This window comes from Embiotoca jacksoni, unplaced genomic scaffold (assembly GCF_022577435.1).
Source record: "Embiotoca jacksoni isolate LCO1_2020_lvr unplaced genomic scaffold, fEmbJac1.0.p SCAF_1, whole genome shotgun sequence".
NCBI lineage: Eukaryota > Metazoa > Chordata > Actinopteri > Embiotocidae > Embiotoca > Embiotoca jacksoni.
In genome coordinates this window covers 2,478,278-2,505,000 of record NW_027185229.1, presented here as the reverse complement: position 1 = coordinate 2,505,000, position 26,723 = coordinate 2,478,278, and the positions used below count along the sequence as shown (strand labels likewise).

At 44.4% G+C, this 26,723-nt stretch overlaps 3 protein-coding genes across 10 annotated transcripts in view; all 3 read right to left on the bottom strand.

The window, feature by feature from the left end:
- The window catches only part of dip2bb (disco-interacting protein 2 homolog Bb), a 44,467-nt gene extending 39,423 nt beyond the window's left edge, over positions 1-5,044 (bottom strand). For both annotated transcript variants that reach the window (XM_069155123.1, XM_069155133.1), the window contains exon 1: positions 4,761-5,044. In XM_069155123.1, the coding sequence (XP_069011224.1) occupies positions 4,761-4,845 (85 nt within the window). In that variant the 5' untranslated portion in view covers positions 4,846-5,044. The remainder of the gene's footprint in view (positions 1-4,760) is intronic.
- Positions 5,045-6,364: 1,320 nt separating this feature from the next.
- atf7b (activating transcription factor 7b) lies at positions 6,365-14,589 on the bottom strand. Of its 5 annotated transcripts, none has more exons than XM_069155073.1 (12): positions 14,329-14,588; positions 13,283-13,344; positions 12,855-12,951; positions 12,572-12,699; positions 12,311-12,454; positions 12,023-12,180; positions 11,522-11,618; positions 11,283-11,402; positions 10,973-11,122; positions 8,790-8,978; positions 8,569-8,674; positions 6,365-8,426 (listed from the first exon to the last, which is right to left on the bottom strand). In XM_069155073.1, the coding sequence occupies exons 2-12, from the start codon at positions 13,328-13,330 to the stop codon at positions 8,191-8,193; spliced, it is 1,473 nt and encodes a 490-aa protein (XP_069011174.1). In that variant the 5' UTR covers positions 13,331-13,344; positions 14,329-14,588; the 3' UTR covers positions 6,365-8,190. The 5 variants fall into 5 exon arrangements, with proteins under 5 accessions (XP_069011174.1, XP_069011202.1, XP_069011183.1 ...); XM_069155101.1 differs by having other exon boundaries at positions 10,973-11,095; XM_069155082.1 differs by having other exon boundaries at positions 12,311-12,445.
- Positions 14,590-17,140: 2,551 nt separating this feature from the next.
- On the bottom strand, positions 17,141-26,359 carry larp4ab (La ribonucleoprotein 4Ab). 3 transcript variants are annotated; one of them, XM_069155054.1, is made up of 15 exons: positions 25,849-26,359; positions 23,289-23,427; positions 22,750-22,990; positions 21,946-22,082; positions 21,444-21,547; positions 21,054-21,164; positions 20,835-20,888; positions 20,009-20,221; positions 19,806-19,909; positions 18,921-19,136; positions 18,700-18,751; positions 18,376-18,537; positions 18,163-18,296; positions 17,895-18,072; positions 17,141-17,449 (listed from the first exon to the last, which is right to left on the bottom strand). In XM_069155054.1, exons 1-15 carry the CDS (start codon positions 25,849-25,851, stop codon positions 17,222-17,224), a joined length of 2,076 nt encoding a protein of 691 aa, XP_069011155.1. In that variant the 5' UTR covers positions 25,852-26,359; the 3' UTR covers positions 17,141-17,221. The 3 variants fall into 3 exon arrangements, with proteins under 3 accessions (XP_069011155.1, XP_069011147.1, XP_069011162.1); XM_069155046.1 differs by lacking the exon at positions 25,849-26,359 and having other exon boundaries at positions 23,289-23,433; XM_069155061.1 differs by lacking the exon at positions 25,849-26,359 and having other exon boundaries at positions 18,700-18,748; positions 23,289-23,433.
- Between the last annotated feature and the right edge of the window lie 364 nt (positions 26,360-26,723).

The window sequence follows — 26,723 nt, the reverse complement described above, 5'->3', positions numbered from 1 at the left end:
AATACCCTCGATAATGATAAAGATACTGTAAAGACGGCTGTCAGTTCTTTAGATACGAAGTCAAGTTCTTGTGTTTGTGTTGTTAGCTAAAGTCACTCCTTCTTCTTAGTTTTCTGGAGGTCCATCTGAAAATAATCCCTCATTCATTAGAAAAGAAGATTCAAGAAGACCTGTTTTTGGGGGCGTGTCTGTTTGATTGACAGGCCTGTGGTGCAGTCAGGTTACAGCTATCGGTGGGCGGGACGTAGTATCGTCATGGTTTCCAATCAGATCGGTCAGATCCACCGCTGGCTCCTCCCCCAGCTTGTCCAAATATGGTCACTTCCTGCTCCGAACCGCTCCGAACTAGCAAAGATGGCGACGGACAGAATCTGAACTGGAGGATTCATAACGTTCAACAAACCAATGATGACATCACTGATGGTTGATGACATCACTGATGGTTGATGACATCACTGATGGGACAAACTGGAGGCGAACAGATATACACCCTCATGACAAAACTGAACATCACGCAGGTCCTCGTGAAAGCATAAAACCCGCATTAGTCTTCTCCCTTCCTTAATTACTTTAAATAACATAAACATTATTCTAAAAAATACTTTTTTGTATTTAACAAAAGGTGCCGAACTTCTCAAATGTTGCACATCGTCGAAACATCAGGAGTCATATTAGAAAAATTTTAAATGATTAAAATGACAACAAATCTGGAGCGTTTTTGACATGCGAGCGTCCTCTGAGCATCTGGACGCTGTTCGTTTGTCACACTCACATGAACGATACATAAACACAGGAGCTGCAGACACGGCGACGCGCAGGACACACTCTCAGGGACGCAGGACACACTCTCAGGGACGCAGGACACACTCTCAGGGACGCAGGACACACTCTCAGGGACGCAGGACACACTCTCAGGGACGCAGGACACACTCTCAGGGACGCTTCAACCGACGCCGCTCAGAGCTACAAATTCCAGGCCGGCTCAAGTCTTTGACCCCCACAAAGGTTTTCTTTGTGTCCTTACAGTCATGGAGGTTAAAATGGGAGGAGCTGTTCTCTCTCTCTCTCTCTCTCTCTCTCTCTCTCACACACACACACACACACACACACACACACACACACACACACACACACACACACACACACACACACACACACACACACACAGCCAGAAACTATTTCTGTGAAGAAGAAAAAGAAAAAAAAAGAAAAACTGCTGATGCACATTTTCCTCCTGTTTGTTGCTAAGCGAGTCACATCTACGGGACAACAATGGGGGGATTGTTGCCACGTAAAAGATATCCATGAGAAAGCTTCGGAGTCGTCCAGCTGCCGTCCGCCGCGTACAGGAGCTTCATCACTGCACGCTGTGGACGGAGACGCAGGACATCTGGACAGCGCCGAGCCTTTTCAGTAGCAAAAGAATCATGTCTGATCTAAAGTTACAAACAATGCTGCCCCCCCGCCTCCTCCCACCACCACCACCCTCCTCCTCCCACCACCACCACCCCCCCGCAGAGGGCCCGGGGGTGTCACCTTACCACTCAGGCACACGTTAACGACCGAAACCGTCGCAGGTAACTCGGACTGGACCAACAGGTGAACTATCTCACCTGAGCAGCAGCAGCAGTTCATAACAAAGAGAAAACAGAAGAGAAGACGACCGACGTCACGACTCAACTAATGACGCCAGCAAACCTTTTTACCTGAAACCTGATAGATACACGAATCAGAATCACTTGACATGTTTAGTTTTATGTTGCAAAAGTTTTGGAACAATTAGTCAATCGAGAGAAAATTGATTTAATAAACAAAAATGTCTGTTTCCAACTTAAATATGAGGATCTTGGTGCTTTTTTTGTGTGTTGAATCATTGAAAACATAATATCTTTGCATTTATATCTGTAAGTCAAACAAAACAAGCCATTTGAAGGCAGCTTGTGAGCTCAATATGGACATTTTCCACTATAAAAAAATGAAGTGTAGCATTCAATATTCAACTGACTGTGTGTGCTTGTCTGTTCCAGTAATAAAGCCCGACTGTTCAACAGCTGCATCCAGACACATATTTCAACACCAGCTGTTTCATAATCGATTACTCATTTTGGATACATTTCTTTTAAATGACAAAAATGTATTAAATAATAATAAACTGAATATCTTTTGGCTGTGGACTGTTGGTCGGGACAAATTAAGACATTTTTAAGCTGCAAAACCCTGAGTCGACATTTTGCACCATTTTCTGAGAGAATAAACAGATTGATGATAAAAAAAAAAGTCACTATTTGCCACCTCAGACTCTCACTGAGAACTTAAAGCTCTCCAGACTTGAACTATCCATGACTTCCACTGAGCCTTCAGTTAAAGCCTGACAAAACCAGGAGCTTTGCAATCTCACCGCAGCATTAAAACCTCGGTCAAATCATCTGTTACTCGACTACTTCCTTCCCCAAACAAGCTTTTTGTAATATCACAAAGAGAAGTGATGCATAATAATCATAATTGCTCCGACTCCGTAGTGACTGTATTCCAGTACAAATTGCACACTTGATTACACAGTTATTTCCCATCATCCACTACCTCTCACCTATGTTGAGTGAGTTGAACATCCAATCCTCCATTAGCCACCCTCATTACCACATTGCTGATTGAAGTCTATTATTAACCATAACACACACACACACACACACACACACACACACACACACACACACACACACACACACACACACTGTACCACGCTGCCGCTCAGGCCTGAACACGCCACAGTGAGTGTGACGCCCTGTGAAAATGAACAAATTAAAAACACACTGAGGGTGAACTTAGAGCTCCAGATGTTACGAGGGTTTTAAAGAACTGTAGAAGCGGGAAAATGTAGCTGAAATACTGTCTGGATTCTCCAAAACACCGCATCGATTAATAGTTTACACGCACAGATTCGTGGCAGACGGCGTCCCCCCCCCCCCCCCCCCACCGTGACCACTAGATGGCAGTCATTCAAATAATCCGTAACCGCGTAATCAACCATCAGTGACGTCACCCGTTGGTCTGTGAACGATCGTGATGAAGCCTCCAGTTCAGATTCTGTCCGTCGCCATCTTGCTAGTTCGAAGGCAGAAGTGACCATATTTGGAGGAGCTGGGGGAGGAGCCAGCGGTGGATCCCGCTCGATCTGATTGGAAACCTGATGACATTAGGTCCCGAAGAAGAAGTTGAATGGGAGTCTGTGGAGCCGGAGGCTCCATCGGTGGTATTGCAGCTCTGCATCGACCTCATTTTTCAAACCTGTACGGCCACTTTTATGTGCAGTCAATGGTAGCAACGTAAACCGAGACAGTCTCCCAATATATCACCTTAAAATGAACTGTAATGATATGTGTCATGATATACACCAGATTCCTGCTGATTCACAGCCCTGAAGAACAGTCGTGCTGCTTTATTAAATTAAAGGATTTTCAGTATTGCAGTTTAATGCTCAAAAACACACGTGTCCTGAGAGATTCAAAAAGAAATGACTGTTTCTCTATCAGGAATACAACTGGGTGAGCGATGAAGAGAAACTGGCCTCCTACAAGCGGGGAAGGACAGTTCCAGGTATCTGCATGCGTCCTGTGGTGTGATGAGGGACTCGGTGGCGGCCCGTACACCCCCCCCCCACCCCTCCACCTCCACCCTCTGGCTCTCTATGTGAATCTTTACATTACTCATCCACCCGCGAGGCACCTGAGAACGGCACAGCACCAATCATGTTGCTGCACAGTGATTCACATGGTGAGGAGGAGACTTGCGTAACAGCCAGCTCCATATTTACTCCCTCGTTCACAACAGAGCGAGCACGAGCTTCTTGTAGCTGCAGTTCAGGGTTCAGACTCTGAGAGCAGCACAGCTGAGGGGGCCAGCATCATTTACAGTCCACTGATGTCTGAGGCTCAACACACACACACACACACACACACACACACACTCTCACACACACACACACACACACACTCTCACACACACACACACACTCACACACACACACACACACACTCTCTCTCTCACACACACACTCTCACACACACACACACACACACACACACACACACACACACACACTCTCACACACACACACACACACACACACACTCACACACACACTCACACACACACACACACACACACTCTCTCACACACACACACACACACACACTCTCTCTCTCACACACACACTCTCTCTCTCTCACACACACACTCTCTCTCTCACACACACACTCTCTCTCTCACACACACACACACACACACACTCTCACACACACACACACAAAGCCTCGGGGATGACAAACTTGACCCATTTTCTTTGACAGAAGTGTTTTCGCTCATATGACTACGGATAGTCAATGTATGTAGATCATATTTATTAAAACCAAGAACATGGGAGGAAATAAGGACTAAAGATCAAATAGATATTTGTTTTATGCATTATGTGTCGCAACCTGCATAAACATCACCCCCCCTCCCCCCAACGAGCCATAAAAGGAACAAGGACAGCTGATAAGGTAATAACAGCTTTAAAAGAAAAGGAGGTCAGTGTGTTTTTTTTGTCTCGTGTCCTGATCCACTGCAGCAGCACTGACTGACACCCAGCTGACACGGGAAAGCTGCTCGTGCCTGATTTACACGTAAACACGCGCAAGATCCACACTTAAACTGCAGTTTGCATCAACTACCAACCATTAAAGCCACTTGCACGGCTCGGTGGGGGAGGGGGGGTGCCTTACCTTCGGACAGCTCCAGATCCAACTCCGCCAGCTGGTCCCTGACCTCTTTAGGCAGAGCCGACAGATCAACGCTGCGGTCGGCCATCGTCGGAAGCACGGCAGCCCGCGGGATGTTTGCGATATCTTCAAAGGACAGCAGGTACAGTCCAGCATGAAGCTACGGGGGGAGGAGGGGAGGGGAGGGGAGGGGAGAGAAAAAACTAAAAACTAAAACAATCAGGATGCAGCGGTGGCGGTGTTTACTCCATCTCCGCGACTCCCCGACACCGCCATGACTGTGGGAGATGGGAACAACTCGCCAGAGGAGTCCGTGAGTCAGTCACATGACCCGGGCTGATGGTAATTGCTGTGACATGCTGGTGTGAGAGACTCTCTGGCGCCCTCTGCTGGCGCTGCGAGGCAACAACTGCATTTTCCTCCCTGAGCCAATTCACCTGCCGCCCGTTTCTTTTTCTATATCGGCACACTGCGGGATATCTATTACATGTTTTCACACAAAAAAGACATGTGACAGTTAATAAGTGTATTTACTTCAGCAAGTAAAATTTTAAGGTACTAGTACTTAACTTTTTCCATTTGATGCTATTTTATACGTGGACTCCACATTTCAGAGGGAAATATTGTACTTTCTACTCCACTAAATTTATTTGAAAGCTTCAGTTACTTTTAAAGTAAAGTAGTTTAAACCAGATCCACCTGCTGACACACTGATGGTTCTGTATTATCATCGTAATGATGTCATATTTTTCAGTCATGGAGACCAAACTTTTACTTTAATACTTGAACCATATTTGTCTGTTTCTACTTTTGTACTTTTACTTAAAAATGATTTTTCATGCAGGACTTTAACACTGCTGGATTGGTACTTTTACTTGAGTAAAGGATCTGAATACTTCTTTCACCCCTGCCAAATAATATGTTCATCATTTTTATGTCCACCAAACAAACAGGGAAACGAATAATTTCTGTTTACCATATATAGGAGGTTAATGTTTGTTTTTTTATGTTACTGTAGATTGATTTTTGTTTTTTTTTCATCCACATTTCTGAAACTTACCTTAAACAGCCAATGACAAGTTTTTGGAAAACTTGGAGGAAGTGTTTTATGGTCAGCTAATTATCAGCAACAGTTGATAATTGTGAAATTCAGCCGTAGTTTGTTAGTGATCAGGACGGTCTAAATGACAACGGCCGTCTCCTGGTGACAAAACAGATGCTGTAAGAGTGATGAACCACAACAGTATACAGATGGCAGGCCAGAAAAACAAAACTATTCAGCTTAAAGACGTTACAAAGGTCTGCAGACCGGAAGCTGAAATCAGGTGGTAATTCTTGGTCTTCATTACTGGAGCGATGTTTTCCACATACAAGTAGCTGAGCAAAAAAATGTTTAACTGAAGGGTGCAGGATCCTGAAACCTTTCTGCTCGACTGTCGGGCCGGTCGTGTGATCCAAATAAAAATAGTAATGAAAGCTGCTTTCAGGAAGTAAACTGAGAACAACAGAAAGTGTGAACGTCCTGGAAGCTTTTTCAAGGATCACGGGGAATTTATCTATTTGCTCTGTGACTCTGATGTAATGATAATAAGAGGCACGAAATGGGATTAAGTGCCAACATTGATGAACTTTTCTTTTTCATCGTTTTATTTCATTTTTTGCCCGAGACAAGTCATTCATTAGTTGAGACTATACACAAGTAATTTTTCCCATCTTGAGGCCTGAGTATTTGACAATCTCCCTCCACACAGATCTGAGACATTTTTTTTTTCATGTGGTTCAACCTCTGTTAATCACATAAAAAGACGTCTATCCTCTTTAACAAATTAAGGGGACACACTATCACGTGATGAAAAAAAAATAAAAATAAAAAAGCCTAACATTCCCACAGAGAAAAATAAACGTCTTAAAACAATATTATGTTATAAAAAAGACACCGAGTGACGAGGGCAAAAACAACATGATAGTCTTGGAAGTACAATGCCGTATAAAACAATCTGCATTTCAAAACTTAAAATTTCAAGACGACCACCTTGCACATGTATCACATCTACTTCATGATCCGAGACGGCTTGTCAAATATTGGAAAGCACCCAAGACCAGGACATCTGTAGCTCTCCACAGATGTGCACGAATCACTAATCCCATTCATTCAAGAATACTCATCTTCACATTTGCTTTGGTCATCTCATACCTTTAGCTTTCCACTGAAATAGACCAAAACCCTTCTCAGCAGCCGGGCCACACACATCAGCTAAATGCAAGAACATTGATATTCAATAGAAAAATATATTGCACTACTCTTTCCTCAACTGAAAGGTCGGGGTATAGGACTTAAAATCGACTATGATTATCATTAAAAGGCCTTCTAGAAGACTAACCTTTTCAAGTGTGTTACATTAGGACTGAGGAGGGAATCCTTACCTAACAAGGACAGTTTTTGCATCAATAATTTGATGTTACAGAAGGAAAAACAGATAAAAAAAAAAACAACAACCAAAAAACAGTGATATTATGATGATTCACTAACAAACAGTGGTATTCTTCGGCCTTGAATAATCCATGCAGTCAATAGGGTTTGATACGTTGGACTAATATAATGATATCCATTCCAAATGGGTTAAAATAGATGATGATTAAAAAAAAATAATAATAATAAAAAAACAAAGTCAGGCACACAATCACAGGGTAAACAGTGTACACATCTACAGTTTGGTTTGTTATGAACTCAGATGACTCAACCGTAACGGCTAATCAACCTAAAAGAAAAAACACAGACATGAAACTTAAGGTCAGAAAAGCAAACTAAGAAAACAGAGGAGCATTAAAACACTTTCCGGGCTGCCGCTTACTGCATTTAAACAGCTGATCTCGCACCATATTTTCACTGCATTATGTCAACAAGCAGGATCAGGCATAAAAATCGTTTTCTTACACGTGAAAAAAAATACAAGATACCTCGTCAGCTTGGAGAGAAACAGACCTCATCACAGCCAGTGTGTGGGAAGAAGTTGGACTTAAGCTGCTTTCCAGAGAAATGAAAACATAACAGAGGATTTTTTTCATTCATATTTCTCATTCCAAATCTGAAACCATTTTTTTCTCCAACAGTGATAACTGAACAAGAAAAGACCTCAAACCCTGCAGAGAGAAAGTCCGACGTGGGATTCGTATTTACATACAGACAAAGAGATGAAGCTTCTCTGAGAAGGGAGCCTGCTGGGAGTGGAGGGTCGGCGGAGGCACTGTGCCATGTCTCTGTGTGATTATCGTTGGCTGTGAGGGAAGGGGGGTATCTCAACTCTGGGGCGGGGCGGGGGGCGGCGGGTTGAGGTTGTTTCCCTCTTTAAAAAACAAAAAACAAACAACAACTTTTCACCAGTCCGGCCTCCAAATGCCACTCGAGTTCATTCCGGCTACGTGTGTCCGCACATCATCTCGGGGCCGACTGGGACTGCGTTGCCATGACAACCCCTCCAGGCTGGCCCGAACCCATGCCGGCCAGGACCGACATGGCCACCGCCTCCGCAGCGCGGACGCTCATCCCGTTGATGGTGGCCCCCGGGCTGGAGGCCGAGGCGGTGGGTGACGCTCCGTGTTGGATAACAGCCGCCGGGGAGCCGATCGGTTCGGTGGAAGCGTCCCTGGAGGTGTCCTCCCCTCCTGCAGCTACAGACAGAGAGAGACACATTCACCCTTAAGAGAGGTGAGCGAGTGAGAGTGACACATTAGATGGGATGAGATGGCAGATGAATCCTGACACAACAAATGACACAGCAGAGAGAGTTGGTTCACGATCTCATGCGGTTACCTAAGAAAGCTGCCTTCTTCTGCATTACAGTGACGGGGCAGTCTTTGTGAGCCAGGAGGAGCTGCTTCAGCTGAGCCACTTCGTTCCTCAGTAGGGAGACTTCATTCTGACAGCAGCATAAAACACAAGTCATTCCCAGCACGCCCCTTCTTGTCACGTGATCAGGAGGCCAATGAACGAGCGCGTTCAGGTGGCTGATTTCCACCCTGGAGCGGACTCACCGTCAGCGACACGTTCATGCTGGCGAGATCGTCCGCCTTCTTCTCCAGAGAGTTAACCCACAGCTTTCGTTTTTGCCTGCAGCGCGACGCGGCCGCCCGGTTTCTTTCCAGAAAACGCTGCCTCCGCTCGTCGGGGTCCATCTCCGACGCTCGCCGCCGCCGCCCTCCTGTTGGCTGAGCAGGGGACACCTGGAGAATGAGGAAGGAGGTGAAAGTGGGCTACTTTGAATAAATCTGGTCACTCTGTCGGGCGGGTGGAAGTGCATGCGGCACTCCTCACGTTTAATGTGCTGCTGAAAAGGCATCCGGGTCAACTTGTTAATGATTATTTAGTTCACACAATCACTCCATTTTTAATTTCTAGACTATGAAAGAATCCGACGTGGCTAGACGGAGAATTACTGAAGGAACATTGTACACGTTCAGGTCGATCAAAGGTGTCCTTCACGTTGCCGTCTGGTCCTCGGTGTGTATGGATGCAGGTGTGTATGTACAGTGGTGTGAAAAAGTGTTTGCCCCCTTCCTGATTTCTTATTTTTTTGCATGTCTGTCACACTTAAATGTTTCAGATCATCAAACAAATTTAAATATTTGTCAAAGATAACACAAGTAAACACAAAATGCAGTTTTTAAATGAAGGTTTTTATTATTAAGGGAGAAAAACAATCCAAACCCACATGGCCCTGTGTGAAAAAGTGTTTGCCCCCTCCTGTTAAAACATAACTTAACTGTGGTTTATCACACCTGAGTTCAATTTCTCCAGCCACACCCAGGCCTGATTACTGCCACACCTGTTCTCAATCAAGAAATCATTTAAATAGGACCTGCCTGACAAAGTGGAGTAGACCAAAAGATCCTCAAAAGATAGACATCATGTCGAGATCCAAAGAAATTCAGGAACAAATTAGAAAGAAAGTAATTGAGATCTATCAGTCTGGAAAAGGTTCTAAAGCCATTTCTAAAGCTTTGGGACTCCAGAGAACCACAGTGAGAGCCATTATCCACAAATGAAGAAAACATGGAACAGCGGTGAACCTTCCCAGGAGCGTCCGGCCGACCAAAATTACCCCAAGAGAGCAGCGACGACTCATCCGAGAGGTCACAAAAGACCCCACGACAACATCCAAAGAACTGCAGGCCTCACTTGCCTCAGTTAAGGTCAGTGTTCATGACTCCACCAGAAGAAAGAGACTCGGCAGAAATGGCTGCATGGCAGAGTTCCAAGACCAAAACCACCGCTGAGCAAAAAGAACATTAAGGCTCGTCTCATTTTTGCCAGAAAACATCTTGATGATCCCCGAGACTTTTGGGAAAATACTCTGTGGACTGACGAGACAAAAGTTCAACTTTTTGGAAGGTGTGTGTCCCATTACATCTGGCGTAAAAGTAACACCGCATTTCAGAACAAGAACCTCATACCAACAGTAAAATATGGTGGTGGTAGTGTGATGGTCTGGGGCTGTTTTGCTGCTTCAGGACCTGGAAGACTTGCTGTGATAAATGGAACCATGAATTCTACCGTCTACCAAAACATCCTGAAGGAGAACGTCCGGCCATCTGTTTGTGACCTCAAGCTGAAGCCAACTTGGGTTCTGCAGCAGGACAATGATCCAAAACACACCAGCAAGTCCACCTCTGAATGGATGAAGAAAAACAAAATGAAGACTTTGGAGTGGCCTAGTCAAAGTCCTGACCTGAATCTTATTGAGATGCTGTGGCATGACCTTAAAAAGGAGGTTGGTGCTGGAAAACCCTCCAATGTGGCTGAATTACAACAACTCTGTAAAGATGAGTCGGCCAACATTCCTCCACAGCTGGAAAAGACTCATTGGAAGTTATCGCAAACGCTTGATTGCAGTTGTTGCTGCTGAGGGTGGCCCAACCAGTTATTAGGTTTAGGGGGAAACACTTTTTCACACAGAGCCATGTGGGTTTGGATTGTTTTTCTCCCTTAATAATAAAAACCTTCATTTAAAAACTGCATTTTGTGTTTACTTGTGTTATCTTTGAATAATATTTAAATTTGTTTGATCTGAAACATTTAAGTGTGACAGACATGCAAAAAAATAAGAAATCAGGAAGGGAGCAAACACTTTTTCACACCCCTGTATGCAGGTGTGTATGGATGCAGGTGTGTATGGATGCAGGTGTGTATGGATGCAGGTGTGTATGGATGACTGTACCTGTGGTTGTGCAGGTGACGGTGCGTCGGAGTTCTGGCTGGGCTGCTGGCCGTGTTCCTGCCGCTGGGGGACAGCAGGGATGGATCCTGACCTCCCACCGGCTCCATCTTGTGCTCCCGGGCCCTGATGACATAGAGCTGCCTTCAGCCGCTACAGACACACAGACGACACACCGTGTCGGCCGTGTAATGGAACACAACTTGAGTTTTACAGATGTAATAAATGACTTTATACAAATGGAATCTTTTTTTATTTCTTTGCTTAAACCCTGCAGCTTTTAAAATGACAGCAGTGTGACTGATGGTCTCACCATCTTGGTCTCAGAGTGAAGACTGTACCCAGACGGGGAAGAGGAAGCGCTGCTCGGCCCTCCGACAGGAGGTCCCGGGATCCCGGGGATGTTCGGCACCGAGTTCACCGGCCTCGCAAGCTCCACATCGCAAACAAATACCCAGGAAGGGAAAGGAAGAGAAAAACAGACGGGGAAACGGTAAAATAACTTGTTGATAATTTGTTATCAATTATTTTCAAGTTTTGAAAGAGACTTACAGATATGACCGAGGTCATCTGCACCGGACTGGGCAGGAGAGGGACCGTCTGCCCATTAGGGAGGTGCCTCACCAGTGGATACGAGCTTGTGGGGGAGCTGTTGACAACGTGAGACACTTGTAAAAAGATGGTCCTCCACTGCAGAGAACAGGCTGACAACCAAGACGAGAAAATCATTTATTTTCTCTCTCAAGTCCCATTTAAAAACCAGAATGTGAGATGTACAACTCCTAAAGAGGAGATTTATTGATTTATTTAAGAGTCCCGTTTTTCTGCATACGGAGGACTGAGATCTTCCCTCAATCAGAGCAACATGTTTCTACCCGTCTGAGATCAAACAGCTGCTCCAACCTGGATCGCACCGTGTGACTTGTTTACTTGCTGCTTAGTTGTTGTGGTGACTTCGACTGACTTTTGAGTTTTTGTACATTTTCACACGTGTTAACGAGCGTTTTAACATCAAGTAAAAAGCAAACGGCAGAGAAAAACAATGACGTTTACTTGAGCTGTCTGTTGGAGGGCGGAGCTTGTGTGATAACAGAAGTCGGAGACGGCAGAGTCGGGTGAAGTGGCTCATTGCTCAAATGAAGGGGGAGAGAACCCGGACGCACGATGGTTGGAGTGGGAGCAGAACCCACGACAGGCTTCGTCGGTATCTCCTGTGAAATGAAACGACACAACAAGCTGTTTTTCATTCATGAAGGAAGTTTATCCTCGTCGACCAGTGAACCTGCGAACAGGTCGTCTGACCGCAGAGGCAGTGGGAACGATTTGTACCTCGCCTCTCACCCGTGAGTCTCCGCTGTCGTCGGACATGCTGGACGAGGAATCGGGACTGTCGGGGGGGGAAGAGTCAACTTGTAAAGGACCCTCGTCCTCATCTTTTACTTCGGATGGTGTCTGTAACGGTGCAGCCTTCAAGGCCAGAAGCACCAGATGACGAGAGGAGAGTTTTAACATCATCTTAAATCATAAAACGCCTCACGCTGACACAACTCTATTTCATAACAAGAGAAAACCAACAGAAACGGCATGAATCTTTTGTCTCACTGGGTGTTTCGTCCGATGCTCGTCGTCCTGTGCTTTGCTAAACTCGTGTTCGAAGGAGCTGGCGAGCTCGTTGAACAGACCGACCTCCTCGCAGTTCTTCAGGAAGCGTGTGGGTGTTGGCGTCTGGTCTGCAAAATTAAATTTAAAAACTGTACGGCTCAGAAACATCCTTCTTTCAAACAGACACAGAGAAGTACATCAACACAGGTCTTTAGATCGTTTACAACTTCATTACTGCACAATTCAGCTTCACTTAAACATAAACAAATGGTGATGAAATTACCTGCAATGATAACAGAGTCTGTCCTGGCGGGACCAAATTTTAATGTCATTTCATGCTTGTGTTTGTGGACTGACAGGTGGTCTTCATTTGTGAATCTCTGCAAGAGATGAACAAAATAATACAGTTAGTTATGTGAAGAATATGACGAAAAGGATCAGTGTGTTTACTGTGCTGCCGAACCGTGACGAAGAACCAATCGAAAGAACTTATTCACAGCGGATGTGAGCTGGACACGTTAATTAGGCCACTGTGGAAACAGCGTTATTGTGTTTGATCGCCGTCTACACGGTTCAGCACTTCAGACCGTAAACGTTCGCTGCGAGATAAAATTGCAGGTCGTGTAAAGAGAAAAAGGGGCGAGTGGTGGTTTCAGATTTCTGGGGCTGAATGTTTTCACATGACGCAGATGTGTGTTCAGAAGAACCTACCTGCCCACATCCGAGGGCAGTGCATACGAAGGGTCGGTCATCCCCCATCTCAGACAAATGTTCTGCAAGAGAGAGCAAGAAACAGAGACACTTATTATCTGCTTTATAAATTCATGCCGGAGGCGATCGAACAGCTGATGGCCATATGATATTACAAACAGTGTCAGTAGTGTCGCTTTTTATTGATCTAGTCCAGTTTTTAGACTTTGACAACGATTATTCAGAAGTAATTGGGTGGACCAGAAAAATAGTCCAGATGTTACCGTGTGTTATTCAGGTGTATTATCAACCTGCAGCATCACGAGTGGCCCGTGCACCTGTTGGGACATATAGCCTGTGTTCTATCAGCGGTGATATTATGGGCTGTTTCGGAGGGACGCAGGCCGAGGACTGCTGCTCTGGACTCGGTACCTCCAACGATGAGGCAGCAAGAGCCACAGAGCGAGCTGTCAGTGAGCTGCCCGACCCGAGTCACCGGGTGAGCCGCTGTCACTGTCCGGGTCGTCCGGCTGCGTGCTTCACATTACAGATTACAGATTACAGACTGGACAGGTTGGACTAAAATACCACATTATGTAGCTGGCCGTAGACTCCATGAGATGGGCCTGGAGGGAGCATGTCCTTCCCGATGACCACACCGACACACTCGGTTTCCACAAGCCCGACTGACATGTCAGCGGACCGACGCGGACGCTAACGTCGCAGGAACTATTACAAATAACGAGACGCGCCTTTGAACGTGGAGCTGTTTAACGTGGAGCCGTTTAACGTGGAGCCGTTTAACGCGGAGCCGTTTAACGGGGAGCTGTTTAACGGGGAGAGCTCGGAGTCACGGGGCGGCGGAGCTAAAGATCATGCTAACTGCTAATCGAAGCTTCGTTAGCATACCCGGCCAGTTTACACACGGCTAGCCGTTAGCGTGCTAATGCTAACAGAAAGCTGCGCTCGTAGCCGAGCTGCGGAGCCGCGTGGACCACATTAACAGGATTTATTTGACAAAACGTCCGAATTAACATGAGACGTATCCGAAATGTGAGCCGACTGACCCGACGTTTGGCCTCCTCTCCCTGCTCCGGACAGCGCTGCTCCGCTGCTGCTGCTGGCCGTTGTTGACACTCTGACACTTCCATCAGCCAAACACCGCGAGAGTTGCAACTCCACGATGTTACGTAACACGATCGATCCGAGAAAACGTAAACATTATGCCCAATCCATCGATAGATCAAGATGTACACATCATCCGACTTTTGTGTTCATAGTTGAAGTTTCACGTCACCCCTGTTTAAATGCTGTTCCGCCATGTTCGAGTCACCAAATCAGCAGAAAGAGAGCGAGCCAAATGTGCAGTCACGTGTGTTTACGGTTATTTCTGGCTGTTTACTTGGCAGATGTCACGTTAAAAAAACGAAAAAACATTTACCACCTCGTGCTCTGTGGCAGGAAACGGACACTGTGCAAAATACAGCGAATGACAGACTTACAGAAAAGGAAATGTAAGAAGTCGCTCAGTGTTGTAACATGTTGTTGGGCAAACATACATTAAAATCAAGGACATAACCGTTTAAAAATATATCTTTATTTTCATAAATCAGGCTCAGTAATAAAATATGAACTTGATAAACCAGTGTGTACTTGATTGAAGTGGAGTTATGAACAGAAGACTGGCAAGCTGACGAAACAAAATGCATGGCAGACACATAATGGACAAACATGCACGCAAGCACGCGTTACGTCTCCGTCGCAGCTCTGCAATTGCGAGATTTACTGAAACTGATGATGTTACATTTTGACAACCAACTAAAAAAGCCTTTTGTTCAGGGACGAATTCACATGCTCGAAATTCTTGGACTTTCATACTGAAAATGACCACCTTTTAAAGGCACTAGAGGTTCGGTTTGAGATGTTTCACTCCCCCCTCTTAAGAAAACCTGCATTCCTTTACTTTTATTTTGCTCATTTCTATTCGCATCACCTCTAATTGGTTTTGGATGAAAATGATAAAACAAGATAAATGTTTAAGAAGTTAAGTATTTCTCTGCGACACGTTTCCACATCTGACTTTCTGTAATGATTAAAAGCCTCGAGATAAAAGGACAGTGCATCTTAATTACAACAACAGTTACTGGCATATTCTGCTCATCGCTGAGCCGGGAGTCGCAGTACAGATCTGTATCTAAACTCAGCTGCTCATAACTAAGAATATGATCTCAGATCCGTCTTCACACCCATTTACACACATATTATAGAAACATTGAAAACAATGAAGAAAACAAATAATTTACAGAAAAATAAAAAGATACTGCATTGGAAAAGTACTTTAAAACAACAAACACGCTAAGAACCCAGATTAAAACTATATCTGTGCACACACTCTGAAGAAAAGATACGACACGTCGATACAAAAATTATGTTGCAAAGTGGTTTAAAATCCAGACTACATTCATCTAAAGCCTCTTTGTGTCCCACCAAAACAAGACGCAAGAAATCATAGTCACCAAATCAAGCGAGGACACCAGTCGACCTTCGAACGACCGCTTTCATCAGGCGGCGACGTCGAGAAGAAAACTATTTCTGCTCCGGGTCTCTCAGATCATCTGTTAGCGGTACAGATGCAGAGCTGCCGATTCTCAAGATCAACTTTTCCCTCCACACCCACTCAAAAAAAAACAACAACACATAAAAAGTACAGAAACATCCGCGTCCTGTGTCGCCATAACAACCCTGTGAACTCCATCTACTCTGGAACAGGTTGACTTCTCCAGAACTCAACAGGGTTCCTTTCAACTCGTCCCACAAGTGACACCACAAGCCAAAACTGAAACCACATACAGTATATAATCACACTAACCCTTCGATGTTGCTTTGTGAGAATCACTAAGATCCTGCTGATATCTGAGCACACTCAGCAGGTCATTTGGACAACAGTCTTTCGTGGACATTTAGGCTCCATTAGAAGATAAAAATCAGTGATTCAATCTGGCAAAAAAAAATGACAGAAACAGATCTACTTCAGCTTTACCACAAAGCTGATTTCAAATGTTAAGCAGTATGGACATTATATCTACATCACAAAGACAGCTGCTGCCAAAGACAACTACTACAAGTAGTCACCAGCTTCACTTGAAGAGCAGGATTAACCAACAACCATTAATAAATGTCCTCAAAAACAAAGACTTTCTAACCTCTCAAAACGTCACCGTTTCCATTACTCCTCCACAGATTCAGCATGTTGCACTTCATAAATAATCACTGATTACAGATTTCAATGCAAAATTACTTTGATGAAAAGCTCGTGGATGGATCACAAAAAAAAAAAAATACAGAAAAATAAATCCAATGTGCCTCATTGTCATTTCTCACTAGTTGGTTATATTACTGATGTTTTAAAAAGATAAAAGAAGCCTCTCTCTCTCCTCATACTATAATCTACAGATTCAGTCCATCAAACAGTCCCTCCAGAAAACTGCACTAATTAATGCAAATCCGTCCTCAGATTAAAATCATTGTAATGTATTTTTTTTGGAGAAAAGCTGCTTCAAAATCAAACATTTTTCTCCAGGAGAGACTGGTCTGTGGGGGCATCTCTTAATACCACTGTGATATTACTTTAACTGTCTGCAGATTTGATATATTCTCCTGAAAGGAATATCTACTAATAATCTTCCCAAATAATTTCAGGTCTGCAGAATTGTTAACAGATTCTTTGACAGTCTGTCAAATGAAATATATTCATCTGTCTATTTACATATTTACATTTACAGTATTTCTATCTGTTTTAGTTTGTGTTTTTCAAGCGAGTTGTTCTCCGGTTATTTTGGTGAGCCGGGGGGAATGTTCTGCTCCTTGCCGCTGTGTCTGGCCCCCCGCTGGGGGGAGAAGCGTTTGCCCGTGTTCAGGCCTCTCTGATGCTCCCGGATCTTCAGCCCTGCACCTCCGACTCTAGCTTGGCCCGGTTTCCCTCTGAAGGCGCGGGACGGCTGCTGTGGAGGCCGTTTGTCCGTGGGTTTCTCTGGAGTCTGTCTGGAGTTGAGCCGAGGCTCCTCGACCCTGTTGACCTTGAGCTCTTGCAGGGGTTGGCTGGTTGCAGGAGCGAGAGGGGGGGGGGGAGGACGGAGGGTCCTTGGCAAGCCGCTGGCACACCTCTGCATAGCTGAGTTTTCTGGGCCCCTGGTCAGAGAATAATGGGAGAAAATGTCAAATTTAAAATAAATGATCGAGAAAAAAGAAAAACGCCACATCACAGATTATATGATCCAAAATATTAAAATGCCCTTTGACAAACACATTGAATTGACTGTAAACATCAGTGGCAGAGAGGTACATTATGCTGAAGTGGTTTGAGAAGTGCTCTACTCTCCCCTGCAGAAAAAAATCATGACTCAGGAAAGAGATAGTAACTTTTCAGAGTGACTTGTTAAAACTACAAAATGCATATTTGATACTTCTGTTAAAAAAATATTCATTAAATGTCACATACCAAGTTTTATATAAACACTTTAGCGTGTCCATGTAATATAAGGCTATCTAAAGGGAGTCCTGGCCTGAGCTCTGAATCAATAAGCGGATGTCAAAGACCTAACGTGGTATTCAACATTAGGAAAGCCGGCCTCACCGGCTCTGATGTTGGACTCGGGGGAGATGGAGAAGGTGCTTCTGCAGGAACCGCCTGGCTGCAGGAGGAGGGAGGATCTTCTGAAGCTGTCTGAGAGACAACTTGTGTGGCCGAGGAGATCTTTTCCTTTAAAACAGGAGGTTCAGCTTCATCCTCTTCCTTTACCGGAGGAGAAATGCTGAATTGAAAAGAAAAGAGAAAAAAAAAAGAGTCATTTTACACTTCTTTGTTATTCGCTGACAGTTTATTAGCTTGTACTAAACGTTACCTTGAGACGGGTGGGGTGACGGGCTGCGATGTCACTGCAGCAGGTTTTACAGCCGGGGTCAGTGATTCAGGTTTGATTACAGGAACTTCTGAGATGTTTGTGTCTCGGGGAACGTTAATTTCTTGGCTCGCAGACTGAGCAAAAAAGAAAAGAAAGATTTATACTTTATACTCTTTAAAAAGTAGAAGGTATCGGAGAGGGAAAGATGTTCACCTTGGTCGGCACCTTAAGGCCACGCACGACGTCCGATAGGCGCATTTCTGTCGTGGTTTCCTCCTGCATGCTGACCACACACCCCGGCAGAGGAGGGAAATTAGAAGCTGCCAGGTCAAACTTTGGAGCTGGTGCCTTGACCTCCATCACAGGGACCAGCCTCTGCATTTTTCATTCAACAATAAAAAGTCAAACTTTAATTAAGAAAGCACACTCAAGATTGAGATAAATATAGAAGATATACTGACAGACATCTTTCAAATATAGAAATATGGTCAGGGTTAAAAAAAAAAAAAAGAAAAGAAAAGAAGGGAGTACACTGACCAAGGTGTGTTCGTCTTCCCTTTTTCTCCTCATGCCTCTGTGGTTAATTCTTCTACAGTAAAAAAAAGATTTAGATCAGAAGTCACATTCACTGAAAAAAAACCCATCAACACAAAGAAGGCAATGACTCTCATTTCTCTGGAACTGAATTTTTTTTTTTCGTCACATTTTGTTTGGAAACCATCTCTGACGTGTAACTAAGCGGGATGATATGAACTCACCTGCCCCGTCCTGCCCCGCTCAGATCTCCACCGAGTGCAGCGGCCGCTGCAGAAGCCTCTTTAAGGCTGAAGGAGGCCAGAGAGACCGACTGCGGCGCGGCGCCGCTCATCGTCACGGATGCTTGGAGGGCTCGTGGATTCAAGAGAGCAGACATGCCGTCCATCAAGCTCCTCGGAGCCACATCGGCAGGCCGAGCGTGACTCTTTACATGGTTGCTGGACGCACATAAAGGACAACGAATTACATTACTGCACGGTCAGCGCTACCACAGAAAACAAAGCGCATTTTAAGAGGGTTGTGGACGTACAATCAAAGACTGAAGAAAGGTGACCACGTGAAGATGGAGGGTGTAAAAACGGTTGACAGCTCAGTTCTAACTGAACAAATACAAATGTCAAGGGTCCTAAAGTAATTTAATTCTTGGCCACTAAATGTTTCATGAGCACCTGTATTTCTCACGATATAATGATATAAGGAGTAAAGTGGTGACCACGCAAATGAAGGAGATAATGAGGCTCGTCTCCATCGCCGAGAAAAAGACACAAAGCACCTGCTGAAGAGTTGAATCTTTAAAGCAGTGATTGACAGGAAGAAGTTCCCACAAATTATGTTTTTGTTTGACTTCATGTGTGTCTGTCCAGTTACTTTAAAAACAGACTCAGTTCTTTCTATATTAATGAACTATAATTAGTGCTTTGTTGGGGCACTTCATTGTAGTATCCACTATGTTATTTCAATCTGATGCTCAGAGCCTAAAGAACAAAAAAGGTACAACTTTCTAAATGCATAACGCCTGGACTTTATTTTGTGAAAGAAAAGTGAATTAAAGCTGGTGAGAAACTACAGTAAATGAAAGACATTTTGTTGTTATAACTTGCACCTACCGGTTTCTGCTTATGGGACGATGGCTGCCGATGGAGCTGGAGTTTGCTTTGTAGGTCCCTGGACTACTGTAACCGTTCATGAATCCTCCGTTAGGGAAAGGTGCCTAGACATGACAATGATGGATAGAAATCCAATTACATATATAGAAAAAAAAAACACACTTCTCTTCAGATGTTTTTGAACGATGCGTTCAGGTTCTCACCAGCGGTGTCTCAAAGTAAGGCAAGATTGAAGGGCTCCAGGAGGACGACACCACAGGATAAACCGGGTACTGCTGCGGCGGGTTGTACACCTGCTGCATGTAGACCGGAGACTCGTACTGGGCCTGCGGCTGGGAGTGCTGACTGTACACGCCTGAGTCCACGCTGCGGAAGCCATTCTTCCCAAAGAATGTGTTGATAGCCTTAATGCGGGCCTGCGGGGACGACAACAAGGTGTTTGATTTAGCCTGAACCAATGAAGAGCAGTGTTGCTCTGATGTCCTTCAGTCCCCTCAGATCTCATAATCTCACGGTCATCAGGCCATAAAACACTGCACTGACTAGGAGAAAGAAGGGGGAGTGAAGGGGGGGGGGGTAGCACTACAGGAACGTGAGGGAGAGCAGAGGGAGAGCGTAAAAAGCAGAAACACAGATTTACAGAAAAAGCTGTTGAAAAGTTCCTCCCAGCTAGCCACAGTGCATATGGGTCCTTCCAAGCGCGATACTGATCATCACTGGGGTTTATCGGGGAATGAAAGCAGGGCACACAAGGTCAAACCAAAGTCCAGCTGAAGAAGGGGTGTGTAAAATATGTGAAACACACAAGGTCAATGTCACATTGTGATAATCAAACTTTTTTGCTTATCAAGTCTGTCTACAAACAGTTCCCAAGGTCACTCCGGAGGCTACAGCCTGGGGGGGGAGACGGGGGACGGAACAGCTGAGAGCACTTTAGTCCTGTGTAATGCAAAACCTTTTAGGACTCCAAACTACTCATTTATAACCAATAAGCAGTGAGAGGAAAAAAAAAAAAAAGCGGTGACTCACCATGATGGGTTTCCCCTGGAACGTTTTCACTTCCTCTCGTAGATATCTGTAAGCCTGCAGGGATTTAAAAAAAAAAAAAACTCACGTTAACATTAATGTAAATTCACTATTGTTCCCTTTAAAACTAGAAAACAAATAAAAGCTTTTCCTGCTTTTCACTTTGCAAAGTTAAGTGTAACATTCAGTGGTTTATATATGTATATTAATAAGGACACGTACCTGCAGTGCGTCCTTATCAGACTGAAATGTTATGTACCAGTTGCTGTTGTGCGCAAACTTAACACTCAACACTTTTGGACAGTTTTCACTCTGAAAAAGAGCCTCTACTTCCTGTAAAGAAAATGAAAAGAACATATTACACACTTCTTATAAACCCTCCCCCTCCACCCTCGAAGACATCGGGCAGGCTCCTTGATAATAAGCTGTCGATGAGCCACAACAATTAAATCCAAAAAGTTTGAACGTCAAAATGCACCGAGGCAGATACTGCGAGTCCCCGACTGCCCCTGAACCTGTCAGGAACTGTGATTATAGAGCACAAGCATGCAGCAGCACCTTGTTAGCAGGATTTAATGTACAGGGGAAATGGCTGTATTGAGTTGCGTTTACCTCAACCGGGGTGGTCTCTGGCACTTCTCTCAGAATTAGGATGCAGCGACTGTGGTTTGGCCGAACCTTCTCGCCACTTTCATCGACCTGCACCGCGGGCGAGCCTGAAACAACGAAGCAAACGTACGCGAGCTGAAAACCAGAACGACAGCCGGGTGGTATCGCGTCCGGCTGCAGTTCACATCCATGTCTGTCCAGACTCGTACGCATGTGAAGCATTTCGAGGAGTTTCGGCAATAAATCTGATTCTGGTCAAACACAAAGTTGTTGCCACGACAGCAGATGATGCTTCAAATATGGATGTTGCAACTTCACACAGTTGTTATGCTCTTAGTCGAGGTTTACCGTATTTAGTCCGGGCAGATAAGTCTCCAAATTTCATTTATGTTATAAAATGTATTTAAATACAGTATGTTGTATATTTTTAGATGGATTCTGTCTATTATTTTAGTCGATCTTCAAGCCATTATTGCAAATAGAGCTAGAACAGCAGTGCTGGTACCTCGCAGTACATCCAGAATGAGATCCGTGTCAGCGGTCAGCGCTTTGATGTCCTCCATGCAAGCGACGGTCCAGATGGGAACAAACTGATCGCTGTCCATCTGGGAGATGAGGTACAGGTCCTTGGAGAGATTCTCCCTTTAAACACACAAAACATTGGATTGGAATCAATAAAAAAGGACTTTGTTCTATAACTTGTATTTGCTGCCACGTTAAATAAATAATGTTAAAGACTTTAATCTTATAAAATTACAACTCAGATGGTAAACAGGGTTTAGTGTTAGAAATGTATGACTGTTAGACTTTAAGTCCACCTACATATGAAGTTATTAGTTTCCTGTGTGAAGTGTCGAAACACACAGAATCATTCAGGGTCTTCAAAATAAATTCTCTCAATTTAAAACACATTTTGGTCTTATTTTGAGATGCCAACAGAACAGAACTCTTCTGTCCAAATTCCACCTTGTAAGAAGACACCAACAGTCTGAGACAGGGACGTTTAAGAAGCTTTGGTGCAGACAAATTATCAATGAACTGAATTGTGGTTTGAAAAGCTTAATCAAGAAAAGAAACTTGCCAATAAAAAAATAAATAAAACTGCTAACTTGAACTATTCAACTCAATTCTCAATTTCAGAATATACTCAAGTGAATCATTACTGCTGCTGTTCTTGTAGCTGTAGCACACACCCACACAAACACACGTATGATCATGCTACGACAATAACGAATGCAAGAGCAAATGTCAGTGTCCCTAAAATGAATCTAAAACTAGTAAGTAAAAGTAAATTTTCTAGAAGACTCACCTAGAAAAGCAAAACTCCAGGCGTTTCTTTAAAGAGTCCCTCAAACTCTCCTCGGACACCGGTTGTTCCTTAGACTCATCGTTATCGATGGCAGAGTCGCACTGTGGGTCAAAGACTAAATGCCCCGAGTCAGGCTGGTGGAGGTCATTCCCAGAGGAGGTGCCGATGGGTACTGGGGCGTCGTCAGCGGGGATGTCCACATACTCAGCGTCATATCCTTTACCTCCTGAAGAGGGAACGTCTGAGGAACCGACGACACGCAGTGATGAAATGATTGTGAAATAACTGTCGTGTTAGAAGAAAATAAAGCTCTAAAGATGCTATGTGATGCTTTGTATCTACTCCCCGAGCTATAACTCTTTCTTCATAAACCATGCCGATCTATAACCATCTTGTTATAGTTCGGTACATAATATACAAGCCAAAACTTGTCTTTGGCACGGTATCAGTGCAGGATAGACGGGTTCGGTTTATGTCATGGAGAAGATGAATTAAAGGTAGAAAACATTTTCTTTACACATAACCGAGATCCTTCATACCTTCAGTCATATCAGCAGAAGGAGGGCAGGTCTGCAGCCACGGGGAATCCTCTGTACCACCTTGGATGTCATTCTGTTGGACGGGGATCTCCTGCCACACTTTGGCATTGGGGTTCAGACCCGCTCCCTTTGTGGTGACCTGCATAGTTATCAGAATATACAGCAAGTTATAGGAGATACTGTTGTCTGCATACCTAACCCAGGATGAGACCAGGAAACAACAGTACAAGTCGAGTTTTCACACGAGGAGACGGGGGGGGGGGGGGGGGGGGTGCCTGCCCTGCAGCTGATTTCAGATTTGCATTGTAGCAGACATAAGAAGAAATAAGTATTTATTTTCTATTTCCATATATGTTAAATTTGTTAGTGCATGAAAGAACTATGACATGCCTACATCTCCCTATACTTGACATTGATTATTTTTTATATGGGCGTGCGTCTGACATCAGCCTTTCTGTTTAAATGGAGAAAAATGAACCAACAGATGAATTTTGTTGCCACTACATTTTTACCAATATAGCTTTACGAGCGGTGTTTATTTTCCTCTTAAAAAATAACTTTCTTCTTAGTTTTCTTTGTGAGACGAACCTGCAAGCTCATTTTCACTTCTTTTTCTTCTTCTACTGTTCATTGGGAGATTATACGCTTTCTTGCAATTGGTTCACAAGTCTGAACCATCCAGAAAGTGTTCTCACACTGCACACAAAGCAAACCATGGTTCAGTTTTATCCAGAGCGAGACTACCCCTTTTGGCCAGACCAAATGTTGGTCCTTTGGTCCCAACTGTTGTCCGGGGAACCTTTCACACCTGCTATTTTGGTTCAGACCAAACAGAAATGTCCAAAGATCCAGACCAAACAAGGTCGGTGTCTTTTCTTGTGCAAGCAAAGAAAACAGTTTTGAAAGCAAATTTCTTTCACCCCAATCCAAAATCCAGTTTGTAAGTAAAAAATATATAAACTGACTGCCAATATGAAACATAACCAAAGTCGTGGCCCCACATTTTAAAGCATTTAAACACAAAACAGCGATGTAATGTAAACAGACTTCCATGTAGCTCAGCACACAGCGAGCGAGTTGTGCGTCTACTGCCACGCTGTGGATCCAAGTCAAACCAATAGAAACTCCCGTCTCATCTATAAGTTTATGTCCTGCCAATTACATCCAACTCAACTCACAACACGCAGACAATGAGGTCAAATCTGTGAGCAACCGTTTTAGTGACATCAAAACACTGAAGGGGAATTTGTTTTCAATAAAAACAATTATATTCTTGGTTAATATAGTTTTACTTACAAACTGTATTTATGATTACAGTGCAAGAAATTTGCTCTCAGTGTTTTAAACACAAAATAACCTTCACAGAAAGCCCCCCAGGTGTCTGTTTAACACAGATCATCATGTGTAAGGATGCAATATGAAACCTTCCACATGGCATGCTTTCAGAAAATTCAAAATAACCCTTTGAAACCAAGATAAAATCAGCGCAATTGAACTGTTTTGTATCATGCATTAAAACTATGACGGCATCTTCAACATTCAAAACTGATTCATCTAGATATACACCATTACGAATTCAATGAATGAAGTTAATCCAGCCAAGATCCTGCAATCCAGTTTTTGCAAAAGCAGCTCTTGCCACACGTAAACACTCCCTGGCTGCCGTACTGGTGCCCAGCGCCCCGCCCCCTCAGTCACATGTACCCGGACATGGCGCAGGGCTGCCTCGGCGTGACCGCAACGTTTTGACCCGCTATTACTGCGAAAAACAGATTAAAAAACACAGGGTGCTGAAGTCACCGGCACGAGAATCGGAAAAGCTTCTCAATCGTTCAGTCCGAGCTGTCTGTCTTTTAACATTCAGTTACAAACCGGCCGTCTCGGTGACGCAGTGACGCACAGCAGCCTTTTGGTTTGCGGGTCGGAGGAAGAAGCACATGGCGCCGATGTGCCCACATTGTTAAGACATGCGACACCACTCAATAACCTTCTTTACGTTTCCTTAAACCCAGCTGCCCCTGCAACACACGGAGCTTGTGTTTATTACCGAGGAGATCCTTCCGGCGGGGACTCCCTCCCTGCGGAGCTCCGTGACCTTTATCACGGAGCTCTTTAGCCGCGCAGCTAGTTGTGTAACCGCTAACATTTAACGCCAATCACGTGTTATAGTTTCTACACGTGAAATGCAACGAGCGAACTGTCCATGAAGAGAGTTTATCAGGCGAGCGCGAAGCCACAGTTCACCCCGCAGAGGAGCGTGTTTGTCGAACACGTTTTGAAGACGGGGCTCGTTTAACGGGACGATATGTTAGCTAGCAACAAGTAGCCGCCTTTAGCTACCTAGCTCGTGTTTACCAGCAGCCCAGGTGGACATAACCCCGGGACAACTGTCCAAGGGGACACATACCAGGAAAGGACTCGGAGCGGGAACCAGCAAACGGACTATTGAGAGCAGAGCTCCGGGCACAGCGAAGGACATCGGTGTGGAGGAGCTCCGGATGACAACGAGCGTGAAACCGAAGAAGGACGCGGGCGGGTCGCCGGAGGCCCCGAAACTCACCATCGTGGCTCGGTCCTCTTCAGGGCGTCTGTTCAGCTGGAAGAACCACTCCGGTGGCTCGATCTCCTGGAAACGGCCTGAAGCTCTTTGTAATATATATAGATATATATATCTATATATGTATATATGTATATATAGGTATATATAGGTATATACCGGCTTTCCTCCGTCGGGTTGACCGTGAACGCAGAACGTGCTCCTCCTCGCGGAACTTTTGAGATCCTCGAACTTTTAAACACCAACGGCCGCCTCGCGCTTACCGATTAAAACAAGAAGAAGAAGAAGAAGGGTGCTGAATATTTTACGAAATACGCTCAATTTGTTCTCATCCCAAAGCAGGTGAGCTTCTCAGGGTTCGTCCAGCATGTGACCTGCGTCCTCCGTCCTCCGTCCTCCAGTCGGTCCCAGCAGGCTGCACTCCGCCTCCACGGCAACAGCGACCGACCGCTGCAACGAGAGCTTCGACGCGCGCTCGTTCTTCTTCTCGGGTTTTAAAGCGTTCAAGGCGCATTACCGCCATCTACAGTGTTGGAGTGTGAGATGTGCTGTCCCCCTTAAAAAATACAATTAACTGACCACTAAATTATTTGTGCTTAATCCCGTTTTTTTTTTTTTTTTTATCAGCTATTGAATATATTTCCTAACACCTAGAGTATTTACTTTAAAGAAAATATATATATAAAAAATCTTCCAAATCTCTGGTTAAACCTCCAGTTTACATGGATTCATGGAGGCCTAAATCTGCATCTTAACAATTTGCAGTTTATAAAACTATCTAAATAAACTTACAACATTAATAAATAGTTAAATACAGGGGAACACAAACAACATAATAACTTTCATTATTGATAAATCAAGAGTATCTAGATGTACTA

Excerpts from the sequence above, each read along its gene's own strand:
- atf7b (XM_069155073.1), bottom strand. The coding sequence starts at position 13,330 with ATGGGGGATGACCGACCCTTCGTATGCACTGCCCTCGGATGTGGGCAG. Across the intron at positions 12,181-12,310 it reads ACGACAGCGGAGACTCACGG|GAGATACCGACGAAGCCTGT; the intron begins GTGAGAGGCGAG and ends TTCATTTCACAG. Across the intron at positions 11,619-12,022 it reads CCCTCCAACAGACAGCTCAA|CTCCCCCACAAGCTCGTATC; the intron begins GTAAACGTCATT and ends CGTTGTCAACAG.
- larp4ab (XM_069155046.1), bottom strand. The coding sequence starts at position 23,433 with ATGCAGGTCACCACAAAGGGAGCGGGTCTGAACCCCAATGCCAAAGTG. Across the intron at positions 20,889-21,053 it reads CTGATAAGGACGCACTGCAG|GCTTACAGATATCTACGAGA; the intron begins GTACGTGTCCTT and ends AAATCCCTGCAG. Across the intron at positions 18,752-18,920 it reads AGCGGGGCAGGACGGGGCAG|AAGAATTAACCACAGAGGCA; the intron begins GTGAGTTCATAT and ends TTTTTACTGTAG.